We start from the raw sequence: 23,317 nt of genomic DNA on the forward strand, positions 1-23,317 counted from the left end.
TGTGCTAGTACCATACTGTCTTGATTACTCTTGCTTTGTGGTATGGTTGGAAGTCAGGAAGCCTGATTCCTCCAACTCCGTTTTTCTTTCTCAAGATTGCTTTGGCTATTTGGGGGTCTTTTGTATTTCCATAAGAATTGTAAAAATTTTTGTTCTAATTCTGTGAAGAATGCCATTGGTAGTTTGATAGGGATTGCATTGAATCTATAGATTCCTTTGGGTGGTATAGTCATTTTCACAATATTGATATTTTCCAATCCAAGAACATGGTATATTTCTCTGTCTGTTTATGTCATCTTTGATTTCTTTCATCAGTGTTTTATAGTTTCCCAAGTACAAGTCTTTTGCCTCCTTAGGCAGGTTTATTTCTAGATATGTTATTCTTTTTGTTGCAGCAGTAAATGGGAGTGTTTCCTTAATTTCTCTTTCTGATTTTTCATTGTTGGTGTATAGGAATGCTAAAGATTTCTGTGCATTAATTTTGTATCCTGCAACCTTACCAAATTCTTTGATTAGTTATAGTAGATTTCTGGTGGCATCTTTGGTATTTTCTACGTATAGTGTCATGTCATTGGCAAATGTTGACAGTTTTACTTCTTTGTCCAATTTGTATTGCTTTTATTTCATTTTCTTTTCTGATTGCTGTGGCTAGGACTTCCAAAACTATGTTGAATAAGAGTGGCAAGAGTGGACATCCTTGTCTTGTTGCTGAGCTTAGTGGAAATGTTTTCAGTTTTTCACCATTGAGTATGATGCTTGCTGTGGGTTTGTCATATATGGCCTTTATTATGTTGTGGTAGGTTCCCTCTATGCCCTTTTTCTGGAGAGTTTTTTTTATCATAAATGGGTGTTGAATTTTGTCAAAAGCTTTTTCTGCATCTATTGAGATGATCATGTGATTTTTATTCCTTAATTTGTTAATATGCTGTATCACATTGATTGATTTGCATATATTGAAGAATCCTTGCAGCCCTGGGATAAATCCCACTTGACCGTGGTGTGTGATCCTTTTAATGTGCCGTTGGATTCTGTTTGCTAGTATTTTGTTCAGGATTTTTGCGTCTATGTGCATCAGGGATATTGGTGTATAATTTTATTTTTTTGTGATATCTTTTTCTGGTTTTGGTATCAGGGTGATGGTGGCTTTGTAGAATGAATTTGGGAGTGTTCCTCCCTCTGCAATTTTTTGGAAGCATTTCAGAAGGATCGGTGTTTGCTCTTCTCTAAATGTTTGATAGTATTCGCCTGTGAAGCCATCTGGTCCTGGAGTTCGGTTTGTTGGAAGATTTTTTTTTTTTTTTTTTTTTTGCGGTACGTGGGCCTCTCCCGTTGTGGAGCACAGGCTCCAGACGCGCAGGCCCAGCGGCCATGGCTCACGGGCCCAGCTGCTCCGCGGCATGTGGGATCCTCCTGGACCGGGGCACAAACCCGCGTCCCCTGCATGGCAGGCAGACTCTCAACCACTGTGCCACCAGGGAAGCCTTGTTGGAAGATTTTTGATTGTGGTTTCAATTTCATTACTTGTGGTAGGTCTGTTTATATTTTCTAATTCTTCCTGGTTCAGTCTTGGAAAATTGTACCTTTCCAAGAATTTTTCCATTTCCTTGTGGTTGTCCATCTTATTGGCATATAGTTGTTTTTAGTAGTCTCTTATAATCCTTTGTATTTCTGCAGTGTCAGTTGTGATTTCTCCTTTTTCATTTCTAATTTTATTGATTTGCATCCTCTCTCTTTTTTTCCTGATGAGTTTGGCTAAGGGTTTATCAATTTTATCTTCTCAAAGAACCAGCTTTGAGTTTTATTGATCTTTGCTATTGTTTTCTTCATTTCTATTTCATTTATTTCTGCTCTGATCTTTATGATTTCTTTCCTTCTACTGACTCTGGTTCTTTGTTCTTTCTCTAGTTGTTTTACGTGTAGGGTTAGATTGTTTATTTGAGATTTTTCTTGTTTCTTGAGGTGAAATTGAATTGCTATAAGCTTCCCTCTTAGAACTGCTTTTGCTGTGTCCCATAGGTTTTGGGTCATCATGTTTTTGTTTTCATTTGTTTCTATGTATTTTTTAATTTCTTCTTTGATTTTTTCAGTGATCTCTTGGTTATTTAGTAGCTCACTATTTAGCCTCCATGTATTTGTGTTTTTTTCAGTTTTTTTCCTGTAATTCATTTCCAATCTCATAGCATTGTGGTCAGAAAAGATGCTTGATATGATTTCAGTTTTCTTAAATTTGCTGAGGCTTGATTTGTGAACCAAGATGTGACCTATCCTGGAGAATGTTCTGTGTGCACTTGAGAAGAAAGTGTATTCTGCCATTTTTGGGTGGAATGTTCTATAAATATCCATTAGATCTATCTGGTCTATTATGTCATTTAAAGCTTGTGTTTCCTTATTTATTTTCTGTTTGGATGATCTGTCCATGGGTGTAAGTGGGGTGTTAAATTCCCCTACTGTTATTGTGTTACTGTCGAGATTTCTCCTTTCATGGTTGTTAGCATTTGCCTTATGTATTGAGGTACTCCTATGTTCGGTGCATAAACATTTACAATTGTTATATCTTCTTCTTGGATTGATCCTTTGATCATTATGTAGTGTCCCTTATCTCTTGTAACAGTCTTTATTTTAAAGTCTATTTTATCTGATACAAGTATTGCTACTCCAACTTTCTTTTGATTTCCATTTGCATGGAATATCTTTCTCCATACCTTCACTTTCAGTCGGTATGTGTCCCTAGGTCTGAAGTGGGTCTCTTGTAGACAGCATATATATGGGTCTTGTTTTTGTATTCATTCAGCTGGTCTGTGTCTTTTGGTGGGGGCATTTAATCCATTTACCTTCAGGGTTATTATCAATATGTGTGTTCCTGTTACCATTTTCTTAATTGTTTCAGGTTTGTTTTTGTGGGTCTTTTTCTTCTCTTGTGTTTCCCGCTAAAGAAGTTTCTTTAGCGTTTGTTGTAAAGCTGGTTTGATGTTGCTGAATTCTCTTAGCTTTTGCTTGTCTGAAAAGCTTTTGACTTCTCCGTCGAATCTGAATGAGATCCTTGCTGGGTAGAGTAATCTTGGTTGTAGGTTTTTCTCTTTCATCACTTTAAGTATATCCTGCCACTCCCTTCCGGCCTGCAGAGTTTCCAATCACCTGATAACCTTATGGGGATTCCTTTGTGTATTATTTTTTGTTTTTCCCTTGCTACTTTTAATATTTTTTCTTTTTTTTTTTTTTTTTTGTGGTATGCGGGTCTCTCACTGTTGTGGCCTCTCCCATTGCGGAGCACAGGCTCTGGACGCACAGGCTCAGCGGCCATGGCTCACGGGCCCAGCCGCTCCGCGGCATGTGGGATCTTCCCAGACCGGGGCACGAACCCATGTCCCCTGCATCGGCAGGCGGATTCTCAACCACTGCGCCACCAGGGAAGCCAATATTTTTTCTTTTAATTTAATTTTTGTTAGTTTGATTAATATGTGTCCTGGTATGTTTTTCCTAGGGTTTATCCTGTTTGGGACTCTCTGTGCTTCCTGGACTTGATTAACTATTTCCTTTCCCATATTAGGGAAGCTTTCCACTATAATCTCTTCAAATATGTTCTCAGACCCTTTCTTTTTCTCTTCTTCTTCTGGGACTCCTATAATTCCAATATTGGTGCGTTTAGTGTTGTCCCCGGGGTCTCTGAGATTGTCTTCAATTCTTTTCATTCTTTTTTTTTTTTATTCTGCTCCTAGGCACTTATTTCTACCATTTTGTCTTCCAGCTCACTTATTTGTTCTTCTGCCTCCGATATTCTGTTATTGATTCCTTCTAGTGAATTTCTCATTTCAGTTATTGTGTTGTTCATCTCTGTTTGTTTGTTCTTTAGTTCTTCTAGATCTTTGTTAAACATTTCTTGTACTTTCTCAATCCGTGCCTCCATTCTATTTCTGAGATTCTGGATCATCTTTACTATCATTACTCTGAATTCTTTTTCAGGTAGATTGCCTATTTCCTCTTCATTTATTTGGTCTTATAGGTTTTTACCTTGCTCCTTCATCTGTGACATATTTTTTGCCTTCTCTCTTTTTTTTTTAAATGAGTGAGATTGTGTTCCTGTCTTACTGGTTGTTTGGCCTGAGGCTTCCAACACTGGAGTTTGTAGGCTATTGGGTAGAGCTGGGTCTTGGTGCTGAGATGAGGAACTCCGTGAGATCACACTCCAATGGATATTCCCTGGAGTCTGAGGTTCTCTGTTAGTCCAGTGGTTCGGACTCTTGAGCTCCCAGTGCAGGAGCTTCGGCCCAACTCTCAGTTCATGAACCAAGATCCCGCAAGCCACGTGGAGCAGCAAAAAAATAATAATAATAATAACAAAAGTAAAAAAATTAGACTAGGAAACTAACATATGTTCGAAAGAATATAAAAATAAAAATATAGATGAATCAACAACCGGAAGGTACATCAGTATCACAATAGTGAAAAAGAGGAGGAGGGAAAAGAAAAAAAAGGTGTTGGGGGGGCAGGCCTTGGCTGGGGAGGGCAGGGCCTAAGCAAGGGTGAGATTTGGGTGGTGGGCAGGGCCAATGCTCAGGACCCACAGGGCTGGAAAAGGCTCTGGGGGCTGTGCAGGGTGGGGCTTAGGCTCAAGGAACAGAAGGGGCCCAGGTGTGCCCCCCACCCCTGATCTCAGAGGGTGGGGACCTCACCTGGGAGCCCAGCAGGCTTCCTGGGCTCGAGTGGGTGAGGCAGTTGCCCTCCTCTCCTCTTCTGCTCCTCCAGTCTGGGAGGGCCCCTCTTGCCTGCCATTCCTGATCTCACTGGCCTCCCTCCTATGCCCCCAGGACCCACATGGCCTGGAGGGGTGGGGGGGAGCCCTGGAGGGCAGGGGACTGGCCTGGGAGCTCAGCAGGCTCCCTGGGCCCAAGTGGGCAAGGTGATCACCCTCCGCTCCTCTCCTGCTCTTCCCCGAGGCCCCTCCCACCTGCCTCACCTGATCTCCCCAGCCTCGGGCACCGATCCTGTCTGGCTTCCACTTCTCCCCGCTCTGTCCCCCTACGTACTCCGGATCACTTGGGGGTTCCTCCCGTCTCCTTGGGCGTCAGGGTCCCCCACCAGCAGCCACAGGTGCCCTGGTTGTGGGGAGACACTAACTTTGTGTCTTCCCACATGGCTGTCTTGGTTCCGTCTCCCTCAAGGTTTTTTTGGTTTTTGTTTTTTAAAGTTTGCATTTTCTGATTGTGGGAATTTGTAAGAGTACCTGACCGTTGAAATTGGAACTTTTTAAAACTTTTTTTTAAAAAAAATTTATTTATTTATGGCTGTGTTGGGTCTTTGTTTCTGTGCGAGGGCTTTTTCTAGTTGTGGCAAGCCAGGGCCACTCTTCATCGCGCTGCGCGGGCCTCTCACTATCATGGCCTCTCTTGTTGTGGAACACAGGCTTCAGATGCGCAGGCTCAGTAATTGTGGCTCATGGGCCCAGTTGCTCTGCGGCGTGTGGGATCTTCCCAGACCAGGGCTTGAACCCGTGTCCCCTGCATTAGCAGGCAGATTCTCAACCACTGTGCCACCAGGGAAGCCCCCCATCAAGGTATTTTTAAAAATTGATTTTTAAGATATAATTTATATTAAGAATCATAATCTCCCTATAATCCATACTTCTCCTAGTGGGTCGTTTGTATCTTGATTGTTTGTTTTTGAACTGTTCTAATTATTTTATGAAAAGTATGGTTACTTATGCTTAATTTCTGATTATGAATATATCTGATTTGTTTCAAAGTGATCCTTCGGGGGTGGTCAGCATAACCCTGTGGAGGAAACAGCTTACCTCCTGTGTTTGCCCACTTCCTGCCAGAGTCTACCCCAGACCTTCCCACCAAGGCCTCTGTCTTACTGGTGGCACGTATTGTCCACGAATTGTGCGCACGCTACTTGCTGCATGCCAAAAGAAGAGAGAGCAGCATTCTCTTTCTATCTGAGATAAATCTGCATAAGTTCTGGGTCTTAATGGCTTAAGGAAGAAACACTTTCTCTTTAAACTGGATGCGGTAACAGTGTTATAACACCCTGTATAGCATTCATCATCTTTTGTATGATACTCGGTTTCAGTAATGAAGAATTCTTTTTTGTTTTTTTTGTTTTGTTCAGTTTTTTTGGCTGCGCCATGGCATGTGGGATCTTAGTTCCCCAACCAGGGATCGAATCCACACCCCCTGCATTGGAAGCACAGAGTCATAACCACTGGACCGCCAGGGAAGTCCTGAAGGATTCTTTTAATAGGTAACTACATGCAAAATTTCAAAACTTCTTATGTTCAAGAGGAATAGTCTTTAAATTGTCCATGCAGGTGGCTGGGCCACCCTCCCTGCTGTGGGTGGTCTGAGAGCCTGCAGCCTCACCCCAGGTAAGCTCACTCCCTTCTTCACCCTGATCCTCCCCCGGTCTCCCTGCATCTAGCTCTAACCTTTCGGGGTTCAATGGGGGAACCTTTTTACATGAGGCCGTGAGATGGTTTGGAAGTAAAGTTTGCCAGGGGCGGTGCAAAGTGAGAAAGTGAGAGGTTATTCTTAGTTTTAAGTGCCAACCGAGTATGGGGCACCTTACTCCCCAAGCTCTGAAATTTACTGAAAAGGCCAGATGCCATGAATGTTCAGTACAGATGCCACAAGCCCACAGTGGACAAAGGGCCACAAGGGGCCAGATGAAGCTTTGAGGGAAAAGGGAGCACAGAGCTGTCACCTGTCACCACTCCTGGCAGCAGAGAGCTGGATTTGCAGGTGTGTGCGCCCAGGTGCTTCAGGGCTCCAGGTGGAAGCAGCAGGGTGGAGGCTGTCTGGAGGCTCTTGTGCTCTGATGGAGTGGAGCACAAGTTCAGAGACAAGCAGTGCTTGCCATTTACTTTATATGAGAAGATAAAGAAGGAAGGTCAGCTGCTGGCATCATGGCCTGAGAAGCTCCATAGACATGCTTGCCAGCAAAATGGGTGAAAATTATTATTTTTTTAACTTTTAAGCCTTTGGAAATAGTCCTAAGTGCATATGACAATGAAGAAATGTCTGTACATGAAAGTTCATTAATAAAAGCAAGAGTCTGTTATTTGAACCAAGACTGCTCCTTCCCTCCCACCTCCCAGCTGAGCCAAGCAGAAGTTCCACTCCAAACAGGCACAGGCTCCTGCCCCCAGTTACCTGTTGATGCAGCTAAGTTCTGGGTGAGTGCAAGTGAGAGATGAGAGATCTCTTCCATCCAGCCTCTGCTCATGGAATGGAGCCTCTACCTTGGGTAAAGTGCCTCTGAGTGTACAGGGCCCTGGGTTCCCTTCCCAGCTCTTAAGATGGTGGTTCCATACCAGGAGAGGCAAGATGGGAGGACCTTAGGCTACTGCCCCCAGCTCCACTGAGTGCTCAGCTCCTAAAGCAGGGGTGTCACTCAGAGAGATGTGTGCCATTGTTCTCACTCCTAGGCCCAGAACCCTGGCTTGGAGATTTTGCCTGGGGGGAGAAGCAAGCTATAAAACATATCTCCCCACCTCTTCCTAAAGGAACTGACTTCATCTGCACCAGAGCATGGAGAAGTTCAATCATAAGGACACTCTCAAAAGCAGTACAAGTGCGGTGAAAGGCAATTGGGAGGAAGTTCATAGATTCAATGAAGATATAAGCTAACTTGTAGGCCAAGTAGTTTGCAGGAGAACCAGGGAAAGAGACAGCTAGGAAGAGCCCTCCTGGGGTTAGATCAAATCTTTTTTTTTTTTTTTTGCGGTACGTGGGCCTCTCACTGTTGTGGCCTCTCCCGCTGCAGAGCACAGGCTCCGGACGCGCAGGCCCAGCGGCCGTGGCTCACAGGGCCCAGCCGCTCCGCAGCACGTGGGATCCTCCCAGACCGGGACACGAACCCGCGTCCCCTGCATCGGCAGGCAGACTCTCAACCACTGCGCCACCAGGGAAGCCCTAGAACAAATCTTAAACTCTGACTTTGGGAACTATTTCTTCAGTAAATCCTGAATTGGATCACATTCGGCTATAGAGCAATTTATGCCCCCTGAGCACTGCTGAAGTGATAGAGCAGTCAGCTGGCAGTTGGTGGAACTTCACAGCTGGGTGTGTTCAGAGAAGGAGACTGGAGAGACCTGCCAAAAGCACCATCACCCCAGGGCGACTAAGCCTGCCCAAGGCTGCACCTCCTTGAGGGACAATAGCAGAAGCTTGGGGGGGGTGGGCACAGAGGGGAAGAGATTTCACTGAAGTAATCCAGCCAGTCATTAAACAAATAAAGGCCTGGAGGGAGGAGGGAGTGGCAAGAACCAGGAGTTGCTGATGTATTATCTAAAATACCCAGTCCCCCCCCCACGTTACAAAACACGTAAAGAAACAGAAAAGTGTGACTTATACACTAGGAAAAAAGGATGACAGATAATGCCTGTGAGATCAACCAGAGGTCAGATTTAACAAAGACTTGAAAGTAGCCAAATATGTCACAGAACTAAAGGAAACCATGATTAAAGAAGTGAAGGTATGATGGCAGTGTCACATCGAATAAAGAATATCCGTAAAGAAATTAAAATAAAATGTTAAATATAATGTATAATGTTTTATATAATGTAAATAATATAGTTATCATATAAAAATAAATGTATAAATACAGATATCATTTATATAAATGTAAGCCAAAGAGAAATTTCTGGAGTTGGGAAAGTACAATCACTGAAATGAAAAATTCACTAGAGGGGCTCAACAGTAGTTTTGAACTGGAAGAAGAAAGAATTAGCAAACTTTAAAGTAGATTGATAAATATTATGTAATCCAAAGAACAGAGGGGGACAAAAGAATGAAGAAAAATGAACATAGTCTCAGAGACACGTGGGACACCACTAAGCTTACCAACAATATGTGTAATAGGACTACCAGAAGGGGAAGAGAGAGAGAGAAAAGAGCAGAAAAAAATTCAAAGAAATAATGGCTGAGAACTCCCCAGATATATTGAAAACCTACACATCAGGGAGCTCAAGAAACTCCAAGTAGTATAAACACAAAAAGATGCGCAGACATATGATAAAAATACCGAAACCCAAAAGGGGAAATCTTGAAATCAGCAAGAGAGAAACTATTTTCACTTACTAGGGAACCCCAATAAGATTGATAGCTGAATTCTCAGCAGCAATAATGGAGGCCAGAAGACAGTGGGATAACATATTCAAAGAGCTAAAAGAAAAAAACTATCAACTAAGAATTGTATCTTTCAAAAGTGGAGGCCAAATAAAGACATTCCCAGATGAACAAAAACCGATTGAATTTGTTGCTAGCCAACTTGCATTACCAGTAATACTAAAGAAAGTCCTTTGGGCTAAAAGCAAGTGACCCCAAATGGTAACTTGAATTCACATGAAAAAACAAAGAACACTGGTAAAGATAAAGGTAATTATAAGATGATATAAACATAATTTTTTCTCCTTAACTGATTTAAAAATCAATGTATAAAATAATATGATTATAGTGTAATCTTGGTCTTAAAGAAATAAAATGTATGTGTAATATTTTTGCCAATAACAGTACAAAAGAAGTTGGTGGGAGCAAAGCTATGCTGGGCTACTTTTCAGATGGTAAAGTAATAATTATAACAATGTACTGTTGGGTTTGTAACATTAATAGATGTAATATATATTTAAAATCATAAAAAGGAGGAAAATGGAATAGAGATATGTAGGCACAATGTTTATATCTCACTGGAAGTAAGCTAGTATAAATCTGAAGCTGATTCTGATAAGTTAGGATGTGTACCACTAAAAAAATAGTGAAAATATCAATCAAGAAATTCAAATGCTTCATTAGAAAATATTTACTTAATGCCAAAGAAAGTGGTAGAGGAGGATCAGAGGCAAAAAAAGAAACAAAAAAAAAGACACGAGACATACAGAAAATGAAAAGTACAGTGGCAGAGGTAAATCCAACTATATCAATAATAACAGTAAATGTGGGTTAAACAATTCATTCAAAGGGTGGATTTTTCAGACTCTTTGTGTATTACCCTACTATATGCTACTAACAAGAGACATGTTTTAGACTCAAAGATACAAATAGCTTGAAAGTAAAACAATGGAAAAAGATATTCATGCTGATAGCAAGCATGAGAAAGCTGTAGTGGCTTTACTAGTATTAGATAAAATACACTTTAAAACAAAAATATTTACTAGAAGAGATAAAAAGGGACATTTTATAATGATAAAAGAACCAACCCATTAGAAAGACCTAATAATTATAAATATGTATGCACCTAACAATAAAGCACTAAAATATATGGAGCAAATACTGATAGAAAACAAAGGATGACAGTTGGAGACATCAATACACCATTTTCTATAATGGATAGAATAACTAGGCAGAACATCAACAAAGTAATGGAGGACTTGAACAACACTATAAACCAACTAGACTTAAAAGACATCTATAAAACACTCTACCCAAGAACAGCAGAAGGGACTTCCCTGGTGGCACAGTGGTTAAGAATCCGCATGCCCATGCAGGGGACACAGGTTCGAGCCCTGGTCCGGGAAGATCCCACATGCCAAGGAGCAACTAAGCCTGTGTGCCACAACTACTGAGCCTGTGCTCTAGAGCCCACAAGCCACAACTTCTGAGCCTGCATGCCACAACTACCAAAGCCTGTGTGCCTAGGGCCCATGCTCTGCAACAAGAGAAGCCACCCAATGAGAAGCCTGCACACCACAACGAAGAGTAGCCCCCGCTCGCCACAACTAGAGAAAGCTTGCATGCAGCAACAAAAACCCAACGCAGCCAAAAATAAATAAATTAATTTAGAAAAAAGATGTAATAGGTTCTGGTTCAAAAGATAAAATCATATACAAAGCTTTTAAAAAAACAAAGAACAGCAGAATATACATTCTTCCTAAGTACACATGGAGTATTCTCTAGGCTAGGTTGTATGCTAGGCCATAAAACAAACCTCAGTAAATTCTAAAAAGATAAAAGTAATACATAGTATGTTCTTCAACCACAATGGAATTAAATTTAGAATCAACAAAAACTTCTGAGAAGCTGAGAAATATGTAGAAATTGAACAACACATTCCTAAATAAACAATGAATCAAAGAAGAAATCAAAAGGGAAATCAGAAAATACTTTGAAATGAATGAAAATGAAGAATGGCATGTAGCTAAAGCAATGCTTAGAGGTAAATTTATAGCTGTAAATGCCTATATTAAGAAAGAAGAAAGATTTCAATAACATAAGTTTCCATCAAAAGACACTGGAAAAAGAGCAAATAAACCTAAAGCAAGCAGAAGAAAGAAAGTAATAAAAGAGTGGAAATTAATGAACTAGATAAGAGAAAAATAATAGAGAAAATCAATGATACAAAAACAAGTTCTTTGGAAATATCAACAAAATTGACAAACCTTTAGCTAGGTTGACCAAGAAAAAAGAGAAAACTCAACTTACTAGAATCAGAATGAAAGAAAGGACATTACTATTGACCGTACAGAAATTTTTTTAAAAATTTTGAAGGAATACTATAAATAATTGTATGCCAACAAATCAGATAACTTAGATGAAATGGACAAATTCCTAGAAAGACATAAACTATAGAACTTGACTCAAGAAGAAACTAACAATCTGAATAGACCTATAGCAAGTGAAGATATTTAATAAGTAATTTTAAAAAAACAAAAAAAAGGGCTTCCCTGGTGGCGCAGTAGTTGAGAGTCCGCCTGCCGATGCAGGGGACACAGGTTCATGCCCTGGTCCAGGAAGATCCCACATGCTGCGGAGTGGCTGGGCCCGTGCGTCCGGAGCCTGTGCTCCTCAACCAGAGAGGCCGCAACAGTGAGAGGCCCGCGTACCGCAAAAAAAAAAAAAAAAAAAAAAACCAAAAATACTCCCCACCCTGGTGGCTTCACCACTGAATTTTACCAAACATTTAAGGACAAATTAATACCAGTTCGACACAAGCCCTTTCTAAAAATAGAAGAGAGAACATTCATTTAATGAGGCCAATATTACCTGATACCAAAACCAGACAATGACATTAACAAGAATAGAAAACTCTTATGAATATGAACACAAAAATCCTCAACAAAATACTAGCAAACCAAATCCATCAACATACAAAAAGATTCATACACCATGACCAAGTTGGATTTACCCCAGGAATGCAAGGTTGGTTTAAACTGAGAGGCAATTAAGGTAATATACCATATCAATAGGATAAAAGCAAAAACCACATGATCATCCTCAATAAATGCAGAAGAAAAAGCATTTGACAAAATTCAGCACTCTAGGAATAGAAGGGAATTTACTTAACCTGATAAAGGACATTACAGAAATCCCACAGCTAACATCATACTTAATGATGAAAGACCGAATGCTTTCCCCCTAAGATCAGGAACACTTAGGGGAGGATCACACAAGGTGTAAGAACCAGGAGAAGGGGAAGGGGGTACCCTAAGGTATATCCACACACCAGCCAACACCCGTTCCTGAGCGAGAACGCTGCAGTCCAGAGGGGGCCAACTGCAGTGAGACTGGCCAGGGACTGGGACGTCACTGCTCCTTCCTGCTCTCTGCCTCGCACACAGTTCAATCTTGAGCGAGGCCTGCTTTACAGGGCGGGCAGGCCCAACTCCTCCAGAAGGATCACCCAGGCACACAGTGCTGCCTTCCTAACCTGGGGTTTCCTAACTTCCCTGAGGGTGAGAATCACCTGAGTTCTCATTAAAACAGTCCCACAGCCAGACAAGGTCACATCCCAGATCTGGGAAGCCTGGTGCCTGGAATATTTAACAAGCTCCCACGGGAGTTTTGTGTTCAGGGCTCTGTGGGGCCCACATGACCCAGTGTCCGCACCCAACCCAGCACAGAGGGGAACATTTCAGGAGTGGCCTCCTCTGTGTGCGAGCTACTCCAGGGACCTGCAGGGTAAGTGAATGGTGCTGGGGTCAGGCTCTGTCCTGGAGGAGGTTGCTAGCTTCAGCCTCGGCTCGGCTCCAGCTCCAGCCGAGAGGCCGAACCTCCCTGCTTGGCCTCCTGCCAATGTGCTTGAATAGCGTGTCTTTTTCGCACGCCCTCCTTTTCAAGAGGCCAGTCCTTTCTTCCACAAATGCAGTGAGAGGAGGTTGTGAAAGGGTCTTACTCTGCCGATTGCTAGCAGGCATGCCATGAGTGTCATAATTAAAGGGGTGCAGGACCCTCTCTTTGCTTCAGGATGAGGGACTGGGCGCCCCCTGTCCACACCTGCCTGGCCCAAAGGCCACCCAGCTGCCAGCACGGGGGCTGCCCAGGCCATGTCCAAGCTCCAGCTCGTTGAGGTGAAGGGTGAGAGCCACTGTCCTCCAGTCTGTCTCCTGATGCCCAGAGGTCTCCATCATCTGCAGTTACAAGAACCCAAGTTTCCTGGGCCAGAGAGGGATGGATCCCTAAATTTAAATGTCCTGCTCAAGAAAATCTCGATACTATGAACCATGTAAGTTGACTGCTGAGGCTCATATGAGACAATTGTGATCTGAGCCCCTGATTTTAATTTTGATTATAATCTTTGGTGTTCGTCAAAACAGCCTTGTTTTTCATTGAATTTGAATAAATGTGATAAATTTGAACTGGTAAATTCAAACAAATAAAGTAAATAAAAATAAAAACCCTGAAACAACAGCAAACAAACCTCATGGGGCAGAGATGTGGGCCTTCCCAGAACTTTCCGGGAAGAGTTGTCAAACTAGGGCCTCAGCTGGGGGCTGGTAGGCCAGGGCTGAAGGGCCCCCCTTGCCTTGGAGACGAGGGTAGGGTCCTGCAGGTAGCAACTCACAGGCTTATGGAGCTCAAGGGGCTGTCATGTTGTGGAGACCAGCTGTCCCCAGGAAGAAACCCAGAGTGCCCCCCGCCCCCGGCCCAGGGGAAAGCTCGCTTCCCTTTGTAGCTGAAGGGAAGCAGGGCCGCTGCTGGGCAGGATCAGGTCTAAAATGGTGGGTGGGAGTGACAACCAGCTGGCAGGGGCCCCTGGGACTGACCCCAGGGCCAGAGAAGGCCGGGAGGGCCGGGGGGCCTGGGCCTACCCAACCTCCACCTCCAGGTCGCTGCTCCTGGTTCTGTGGGCAGGGCCAGGACTCAGGAGGGAACGTGGCTAGGGGTCAGGAATCGCGGTCCCTGCAGGCCACGAGGATGGGGTATGGCTGGACTCTGTGCGGGGGTGGGGGGGCCCTGAAACCTCTAGTCCCCCTCCCTCTGTTACCATGAGTTGAGGAGTCCTCCCTTCGGTGGCAGGAAAGTCTGGCGATATTTTTGCCTGGAATGTGGGCAGAGACAGCCGTGCCTGCCAGGGTGGTCCACACTGTCCAGAAGGTGAAGGATGGGTCCCCAGCAGACCCCAGTCTCTTTGACAGCACTTGACACTGCAGGGCCAACAAATGGGATCCTGGCTGTGGCCTCAGGGTCTCTCCCGGAGACACTCAATGCTTCTCTCAGGGACAGTTCTCTGGGCGACTGTGGATCAAACTGATAAACCGATCGAGCACAGGAATTCCTGTGAGGCTGAACTGGACCATGCGGAAGGCAGCCCGGGGCAGAGTTCCCCCTGTCCTGTCTCTGAGGCCCTGAGTGAATTGTCTTTGCTCCTGGCTAAAGTTGGGACCTGATTTTCCCTGGTGATGCCTGAGACAGCTCATCACCGCAACCACATGCCCCAGGCACCCTCCTACCCACCTGTGGGTGCCACCTGCCAGGGGCCATGTGAGACCATCACCACCCATTCATGGAACCAGACGGTGCCTCTCGTTGAGGACAGGTCAGAGGAGGATGAGGGACGTTTTACAAACTGGAGCTCATGGTAGTAGGTGAGAGGAAGCCCCCAGGAGCCCCAAAGATGGCTATGCAGATACGCTGAGAAGCAGCTTCCCTCCTTGTGGTAAAGGAGCATCCCCTGGATGTGGGGTCAGGGGGCACACTCAGCGGCTGCCCTAGGCAGGCTCCCTTGGGGCTGGGGCACTGGGGTTCTTTCCTGTGCACTTTGGAAGCACAGTGGACATCTGGGGGCTGGGGCACTGGGGTTCTTTCCTGTGAGCTTTGGAAGCACAGTGGACATCTGGGAACTGTCGCTTTGGGATTCTTGGGTCAATGGGGGCAAGGGAAGTACCAGCAGAGACTGATTCAACTTGTGGCTAAAGCAGTGATGAACAGAGGCATAGAGACGGGGTTTGAAAGCAAGCTGGAGAGGTACGTCCACCGCAGCACCACAGCCCAGAGCCAGCTCCCCTCCCCATCCCCGTCTGACCTTTCGAGCACAGGCTATGCTGGCCCCTGGGCTGAGCCAGACAGGCGTGGTCCACCCTCCAGGCTCCTCTCCCTGGCATGTCCCTGTGTCAACAAAAATTCAACTAGCAATCAAGAAGAAAAATGGAATTTTATTCAAGCCAAACTGAGGATTATAACCTGGAAGACAGATAGAAACTCTGAGAACTGTTCCACCTGTTAAAAGTTGAAGGCACAGTCATACATTTTCAAGACAAAGGATTGTACATCAAAATGACATAACTGATAATTTGCATAAAGTTCAGCAAGGATACATGGTCCAGGTAAGCACATATAAAGTGAGACGCAAGTCACCATGACCCCCTGCAGAGCTGGTGCCCACTCGGGGCCACTTCTGGGCTCTGACGTTCCTGCCAGACCCAGTGTATTTCCCCTCCCTGGCGACTGGTCCGGAGAGGGCCACATGATGCCCACCAGGCTGGAAGTTCCTAGCAGGAGGTGGTGAGCAACTGAGGAGAGAGAAGGTCATCCCTCCGGACAGGCACTGCCCCTCCAGCTCCATCCCTCTACACCCTGGCCCTTTATCTCCCTCCCTTGGCCCCACCCCTTTATCTCCCTTGGCCCCACCGCTCCACACCCTGCTCCTTTATGTCCTTCCCATGGCCCTGCCCCTCCACAACCCACCCCTTTATGTCCCTCCCATGACCCTGCCCCTTTACCTCCCTCCCATGGCCCCACCCCTCCACAGACCCACCCATTTATATCCCTCCCCAGGACCCACGCCTCCCCACCCAGCCTCCCCACCCGAGCTTCCCGACCCTGGCCTGGTCAGTGCAGCATCTGCAGCCCTGATGATGCCAGGTGTTTGGACTTTACTCCTTTTCCCAGTTTTGCAGGAATTTAGCTTTTATTTCATGTTTTACGGCTACAGAGACTTGTTACAGTGCTTTTTATTTAATGCAAATACAAGCGACCAATTAGTTTATGATTCCAAGTCTGTGTCCTTAAAAAAAAGCGAAACAGAAAAACGGTGGATAAGCTTAATTTGAATTTTCCTGGAAGTAATTCTTAATATTTGTAACTTGATTTATTTGAATTGGTGGATACAAAAGCATAAAGGTCATAAAGTTCCCTGGCTTCACCAACAGCCACAAGCAGACCGTGTCTGTGCACAGACAGGTCGGGAATGACCTTCACCAACAGACCAAACACATCCGTCATAACCCTCATTCTATAGGCAGGACAGGAGGCATGGGTGCTTGGGTGCAGCTGTTTCCAGAGGCAGAGCTGAGACCCACCCCGAGCCCCCTGCCCCCGCTGCCCCACGCCCCATAGATCCAGCAAAGTGTGATCCTGTCGGGAGAACCCCACTGAATGTAGAAGCTTGATTCTCAGTTCTGATTACAGTTACAATGTCAGTACTTGTTGGCTTATGAAACAGATTTTCCATTTAGAACTGTTAGCATTAACTACTCACTCAATAATCACAGCTCACCTGTAGGAAAGGGCTCTAAATGTGACCATGCTCTTTGGTAGGTGGGACAGACTGTCAGGCCACCCAACCACATTAGGTTTCATTTGCCCCAGTGGTGAGCAGATTTAATGAAGGGCAGCCTTTTCAAAGGATGATGGACAAAGCTTTGTGTTTGTAAATGTAGTGGAAGCTTACGGAAACCACAATGCTCCAGTCATTCCTGGTCATCAGTTTGTTTTTTCTGGGTTAGGGGGTCTACACAGCCAGGATAGCCAGTACAGCATATGCTTTGTGACTGAGGATTGACTTTCCTAAGCGATGATTACCAAGAGTCCCTGGGGCTAGTCAGCTAACAAGGATGCCTAATAGCGCTGAAATAATGCTGGGGACCACTAAAAACAGCCCTTTGGAAAGAGGTTTCAATGTTTCATTCGTGAAGCAAATCAAGCTCCCTAATTAGCTACGACACAGCTGGAAAGCTCAGCCCCTACTACCCTGCAAGCCCTGCCTTGGCTTCCCTGCCGGATCTCCGTCTCTGCTAGAGGAACAGCCCGGCTGCTTTCTCTAGTTCATTCGTGTTCAAAGAACTCATGGCAGGCAGTGGTAACCATGGCAACAAAAGCCATAAATTCCTGGAAGTCGCATTCGCCATCTCCATCGTTGTCCAGTGTTTCCATGACTTTGTCCACAACCTCCTGCTCTTTGATTTCCTAAGAGAAATAAGAGCAGTTGTCCAGCTTGTTTCTAAATGACATTTAAGGATATCAAAACATGATCAGAAGTTGGCTGGCTTTAATAATTTGTATCAAAAACAACCTAAGACATGAAATGCAAAATGCCAGAAAGAACTTGTCCTGTGACCAGGAGGCTGTTGGCTGGCTGAAGTCTCTGGGGGTCTGAGCCTTGTCTTCCACCTTCCTTTAGGTCCAGTGGGTCCTGGCCTACTTAAAAACTGAATGGAACAGCCAAGATCTGAAAAACTGCAGGTTGTTTGTGTTAAAATACCCAGAAAAGAATAGTGCCATCTAGATCAGCCTGAGCATATTATATGCAAATGTCTGAATTGCTTCTGTGTGTAGAAGGCCCTATAGTGAGGGCTTCCTGTGGATTTTCATGTTTTGAAAGTGGTTTTTGGCTGAAATAACTCTCGGGAACATGCCCTAAATTTATTAACTTCTTGTGTCTTTTTGCCACTTGAGCTGCCTTCCAGGTGTCCTGGGACTTTTCCTGACATTCTGCCAACGTGCTGCCAAGTGAGTGGTGAAAGAGTCTCAGAGGAACGGACACAGTGAAGGAAAGATGTACACTGAGCGGAATGTTCTGAATAACCAGCCCTCAGGGCAGGAGAGCTTGGCCTGAAGAAGCTGAGTGTAATGTACAGTGGCTGCCTTGGATATAAAATACGTAAAAGGTTGAGATTCCTGAGGGCATTGGGGTGGGAGGTCCCCACAGCTGCTAAAAGATTAATTTCAATTACACGATAGATTTGCCTCCAAACAGAAACTACCTCATAAAACCAGGCCAGCAATGTCCATGTTACCTTGATACACTTACTGTGAGTTACTTATCTTTTACAAATTGTGGTTCCCACATGCTAAGCTTTTTCTATGTTTTAAATCAATAATTAATGACAGCAGCTGTACTTGTTGAGCCGCACTTGACAAGCACTGTCTCATTTCATCCTTTCAACAATTCGTTTTATGGAAGAACCGGGGGCCTCCTTCCGATCGTCACGGTTACGAGGCAGAATCAGGGGACCAGGTAAGTGAAAGCGTGCGTAGCGTAGGGCGGCTGCCGCTCGGTGGACTTGGACGCCCGAGAAGACCAGCCCCAGAATCAGACTAGGGGGCCCCACTCCAAGCCCGCAGGCTGCTTCCTCTGCCAATGGGGTGTTTGGGCGGGGCGGGGACAGTGCGGTGGGAGGAGCCCTGCGGACATGGGACACAGAGCCTGGGGCGTGTCCTGCACGGCGGCCCGGCCTGCCCAGGAGGACAGCTGTCCACCACTGTGTGGCAGGGCCCCGGCCTGGGGCTCTCATATCTTCCCCGGAATTAGCTCTTGGTCAGACACTAGTGCACTGGTTCATGGTCCGGACATTTCCTGTGTGTGTGACTGGTCACTTCAGTGACCTTGGTTCTGGGCACCAAGGGAAGGTCAGGCACCAGGTGGACTGCAGTTCATTGCCTCGAGGACACGGGGCTCATGCCACAGAGATAATGCGTGTGGCTGATCCGAGGGTCGTGGAGGCGGCGGGTGGGGAAGCCCGGACACACGTCCACCAGAGCAGGAGCTGCCAGGGCAGGACAGGGCTCACTGGGCGCCCTCACGCAGCGAGGCCCCTCGCCCCACAGAGCCCCCTCCCTGCAAGGCCCCGGGGCCTCTCTTGTGAGCAGCTTGTCGTCACTCAGTGATGCACCAGGTCGTGGGGCCTGTGTCTCTCCCAGCATCGACCGCGCTGAGAGCTCGGTAACGTCTGCTGAGTGAACGGCATCTTATCACCATGTCACCACGTAGGAAAAGCCGAAACAGTCCTTTTCCCAAGAACAAAAGCTTATTTTTAACAGCCTTCTTATATGTTCACTGTGACCCGTGATAATTCATGAGTATATTTTCCATCCCATTTTGTCATCTTTATTGCTGTAGGATCCTTAGATTTTTCAGAGAAAAGGCAGTATTATTTGGAACCTGTACTTTTGCATTTGAGACACTCCTGCTGCACACAAGATGAGAATGGTGGGGCCTCTACCTAAGCCAGCCTTGGTGCTGAGGGCTCACCAGTGCAAACACGTTTTCAGAAACAACCTAGGAGTCCTGACACTGACCTGGAACCGCCTTCAGGGCAGCTCAGAAGAGAAAGTGGACAGGTGGTTTTACAAGCAGACAGGAGAGCAGATTAACTTGTCAGTTTTAAAAGGCAAGACTCACCTCTAAAAAGTGGGAAAGCTCATTGTTGATGAGCTCCTTGAGTTCGGACTTCTTCAGCTTGTGCTTGTCACCTTCCCTTCCGGAATACTGATGGAAGACGTCAATGAGGGCCACCATGGCCTTCTCCAGCTCAGACATCCTGGGGCCACAAGAAAGATGCTTCTAGCCCAGAACAGTTCAGGTGTTACCTACTCAGACCTCAGCCCCCAGGGGGCAGGACGGCCTTGGCTCACCTCCCCTTTGGGGCTCAGAGTGGCGCATCTCTCCGGTCAGCCCTTGGGACCACTCTTCCCTAGCCCCCTTCTCTTTACTCTGTTCCCACACCCTCTGGCTTCTGGTTGGTTTGGCCAATGGGAAACTTCAGCCAAAATACAGAGGCAGAGCAGTGAAGGGGCTTTGGACTGACTCCTTCCCCCCACCGCCCCGCCGGAGGCCCCCTCTGCCCTGGCTCCGAGATGAGGACGGAGCAGGGGAGCCACAGCTGTTACAGTGAACTGCGGTGACGAGGAACCAAATGAGGATACCAAAGTCAATGAGATCCCTGTGTTGTCAATGAACAATTAGAAAACACAGTGGAAAAGTCTTATTTTACAGCAGCACACATGATTACTAAGCATAAGTTTAGCAAGAAAAGTGCAGGTCCTTCCAAAAGATACTAAGGTCATAAAATGTAGGAACTTACTTTCCTTCGAATGGATATATAAATTTAACTCATTTTTTAAAACTCATTTTTAACAACAATGTCTATGGCATTTTTTTTTGTTTTTTGGATGGGTGAGGAACATGACCAAAAAAACAGCTGTAAAATTCAACTGGAAAAATGAATATGATAGAATTGCCACAAATTTTTTTGAAAATGAAGATCAAGAAAAGGTACCTTGACTTCCAGAAACAAACATGTTATTAGGTCGTCTGATGAAGCTGCTGTAGGGAGCGAAACTTGCCACCCCAAGTGTCTCTTTGGCATGCAGATTATTTTGGGCTGAAAACGATCAAGGCCCTGAAGTTTCAGGAAGAAACACTGATCTTCCCCCTTAGCGGCCTGAATCAGAATTTAGATGGAGGGCCTGTTACAGGAATGGAGCACTCACTAGAGATGGCAGCAAAGAATATGGGCCAGGGGTGGGTAGGGGAACTCTTAGAGATCTGAGTCCACTCTGTGTCCCATCGCATCTTCATGGCGCAGCAAACACTGCTTTACCAAACATTTGCTTTTCCATCTCCGTCCGAATTGCTTTCCTCCCCTTTGAAGTCCCAGACCACCCCCACCGCCACACAGCCTCCTTTGTCTTTAGCTGATCATGGTATTTAAGGTCTGGGGCATTTTTGTGAGTGACTCAGTCTTCCTGGGTCTCTCCCATGTATGCATGTTATTAAACTATGGTTTGAGTTTCTTCTGTTAACCTGTCTCACGTCTATTTAATTCTTAGACCAGCCAGAAGAACCTAGAAGGGTGGAGGGAAACGTCTTCCCGACACCATCCCTGAAGTCAGAACAAATGGGCCGGAGGCTGGGCCACCGCCAGGCACTTGGTATTCATGGAGGCGTTGCCATCCGCTTCTCAGCACTTATCGAAGCAGGAGGCTTCCATCTCCCGTCCCAGCGCATACCTTGTACCGTGGCCTGCAACCTAAGGAAACAGCTGTTCAACTTTGGGAATCAGGCAGTTTACAAAGGACTGCTTGTCAATTGTTTCACAAAACTGAGACACTCAGCGAGAGAAATTTGCCAACTTTTGGCCTTGAGTTCTAATCATTAAAGAATCTTTGCAATGTCATAGTTAAAAATAAATAAAAGAATTATGTCTAATTTTTGCAAAACCATTCCTGGGTTGAATATCATTTGCATCTTAAAAATAAATTGGAATATAACATTTAAATTTTTATTTTTATTTCTGATTTTCAAATGAAAAAGGACTGAGGATTTTTGTCTTGGCCTGATCTTTGCTAAATTCACCCTATTAATAATCAGTATACTTTGTTTTGCTCTAAGTCCCTAAAAATCAGATATATCACACATAGATAGAATAATGCAGATGGATTAAAATCTTTAACATTTCATACTTTCTTATCCTTTGCATTCGTTTTCAATTATTAATTTTTTAAAAACAAAAAACCCAAGAAACGTTTGCATGATCCTTAAGCTTCTCAAGCTTCACGATGATTTGGGGAAGGGGAGGCTAAATTCCTTTTTGTGTGAAGTATGAGTAGCGGGATTTCTTTGAAAGGAAAAAGGCATAAAATATATACCCCACACGTGAAAACTCCACAAAATGCGATTTTCTTCATAACCACACTACAAATTAACTTTTAAAAGTTTTTCTGTTAAATTCTTCCCAATTGATGGTTAAAGGTTGTCTTTTAAGAGAAATGGAAATCAAATATCCATGTTTCCCTTTCACTTCATCCCTTGAATGTTCTACATTAACCTTTTATTTCGAAAACAAGAGAACTTTGGGGGGTTAACTCCTCAGAAGGACACATCACACAAGATGTGAGAGTCCCTCTGGGCAAGTGGCCCGATCTCCCCAAGAAACTGTAAGACTGAGGAAGGTTAAACACGCCATAAACCGCAGTTTCTTGGGCTCCATGTGTAATTTACTTGCAAAGACCTCCTCACTTGCCATGTACTGTGGTTTCTGCATGGCGTCCAGGGGGCCCTGACATTCGCGCGGAGCAAGGGGAGGACGCTCGCTCAGAGCATCAGGCCGCCTGTCCTTCTCCGCGGAGGGACGCAAACCCCTGGTCTTCAAAGAGTTAAGGAAGAGGCCCGTTTGCATCAATCACCTGAGCCACCAGACGCGACGGTTCCCCGACTTGTGGCGACAAAAACAGGCAGAATGGACCTCTAGCTGCCCCCAGGTGAGGGAGCCGTGTCCACAAAGCAGTAGTAAGATTCACACTTTTGAAACGCTGCCAATGATCCTAAAGGGGTTTTTAAACTACCACCCAGTTCCCAAGCCCACCCTCCGGGCCCTGCCCCCAAAAGACCAGAGCAGGTTCCCCTGAGTGTCCTCACGTCAGCGGTCCTTGGTTGTCGCTCCTGGAACCTCCCGGCTGCCGCGTCCTGAGTGGCGGGAGTGGGGCGGAGGCCGCCTCTTATTCTTTCCCGGGCAGGGGCGGGGTCGGCACTGTCCCTCTGCGGGCCAGGAAGCCAATGGGGGCCGAGGGCGGGGCGGGGGCGGGGCCGGCGCGTCAGCCGGCTCCGCAGCCGGTGGGGGCGGGGTGCGGAGGGCGGAGGGCGGGGGTGCTGGGGCTGCCGGGCTGCACACAGGGCCGCATTGACGGCGCCACCAGGGACTCGTTGGGGAGCCAAGCCTGCACTCGGGCCAAGGAAGAAGAAGGCCCGTGGGGCAGAAAGCGGGGAGTCAGCTTTTTGTGCTGTTTTAAAATTTATGCATGAATATTGATGTTCCTCTAAAGGCAAGGATGGGGGTGGGGAGAGGAGACGAACTATTGATTGAAACCGACAAAGCAAATGTGCAGCCAAGCCAAGCGCAGGCTGAATGCAGGGGATTCAGGGCCCGCGAGACGGTTTCCAGTGGGGAGACCCCCGAGCTTCGCCCCTGCTCTGGCCCCACTAACTCTCAGGCGGGACACCTGTGGACATCAGTATCCCGAGCTAAGCCACTGGCTCAGCGTTTGCAGGGACTGAAATGTGGGGCGAATAGTTTAATATGATCGCGGGCACATGCCAGGCCCACCCG

At 45.8% G+C, this 23,317-nt stretch overlaps 1 protein-coding gene and 1 long non-coding RNA gene across 2 annotated transcripts; one reads left to right on the plus strand and one right to left on the minus strand.

Moving 5' to 3' along the window:
* Positions 1 to 1,308: 1,308 nt before the first annotated feature.
* On the plus strand, positions 1,309 to 18,238 carry LOC136794299 (uncharacterized). The gene is made up of 3 exons (XR_010840892.1): positions 1,309 to 1,526; positions 6,109 to 6,240; positions 17,886 to 18,238. It is a non-coding gene; the product is annotated as an uncharacterized lncRNA (long non-coding RNA).
* Positions 15,345 to 22,741, minus strand: S100B (S100 calcium binding protein B). Its single transcript, XM_059065565.2, has 3 exons — positions 22,630 to 22,741; positions 19,612 to 19,750; positions 15,345 to 17,396 (listed from the first exon to the last, which is right to left on the minus strand). The coding sequence occupies exons 2-3, from the start codon at positions 19,747 to 19,749 to the stop codon at positions 17,256 to 17,258; spliced, it is 279 nt and encodes a 92-aa protein (XP_058921548.1). The 5' UTR covers position 19,750; positions 22,630 to 22,741; the 3' UTR covers positions 15,345 to 17,255.
* Between the last annotated feature and the right edge of the window lie 576 nt (positions 22,742 to 23,317).

This window comes from Kogia breviceps, chromosome 5, assembly GCF_026419965.1.
Source record: "Kogia breviceps isolate mKogBre1 chromosome 5, mKogBre1 haplotype 1, whole genome shotgun sequence".
Taxonomy (NCBI): Eukaryota; Metazoa; Chordata; class Mammalia; order Artiodactyla; family Physeteridae; genus Kogia; species Kogia breviceps.

What these genes read in the sequence shown, in the direction of transcription:
- S100B (XM_059065565.2), bottom strand. Translation starts at nt 19,749, where the DNA reads ATGTCTGAGCTGGAGAAGGCCATGGTGGCCCTCATTGACGTCTTCCAT. An exon ending in AGCTTTCCCACTTTTTAGAG is followed by an intron (nt 17,397 to 19,611) that starts GTGAGTCTTGCC and finishes TATTTCTCTTAG; the next exon opens with GAAATCAAAGAGCAGGAGGT.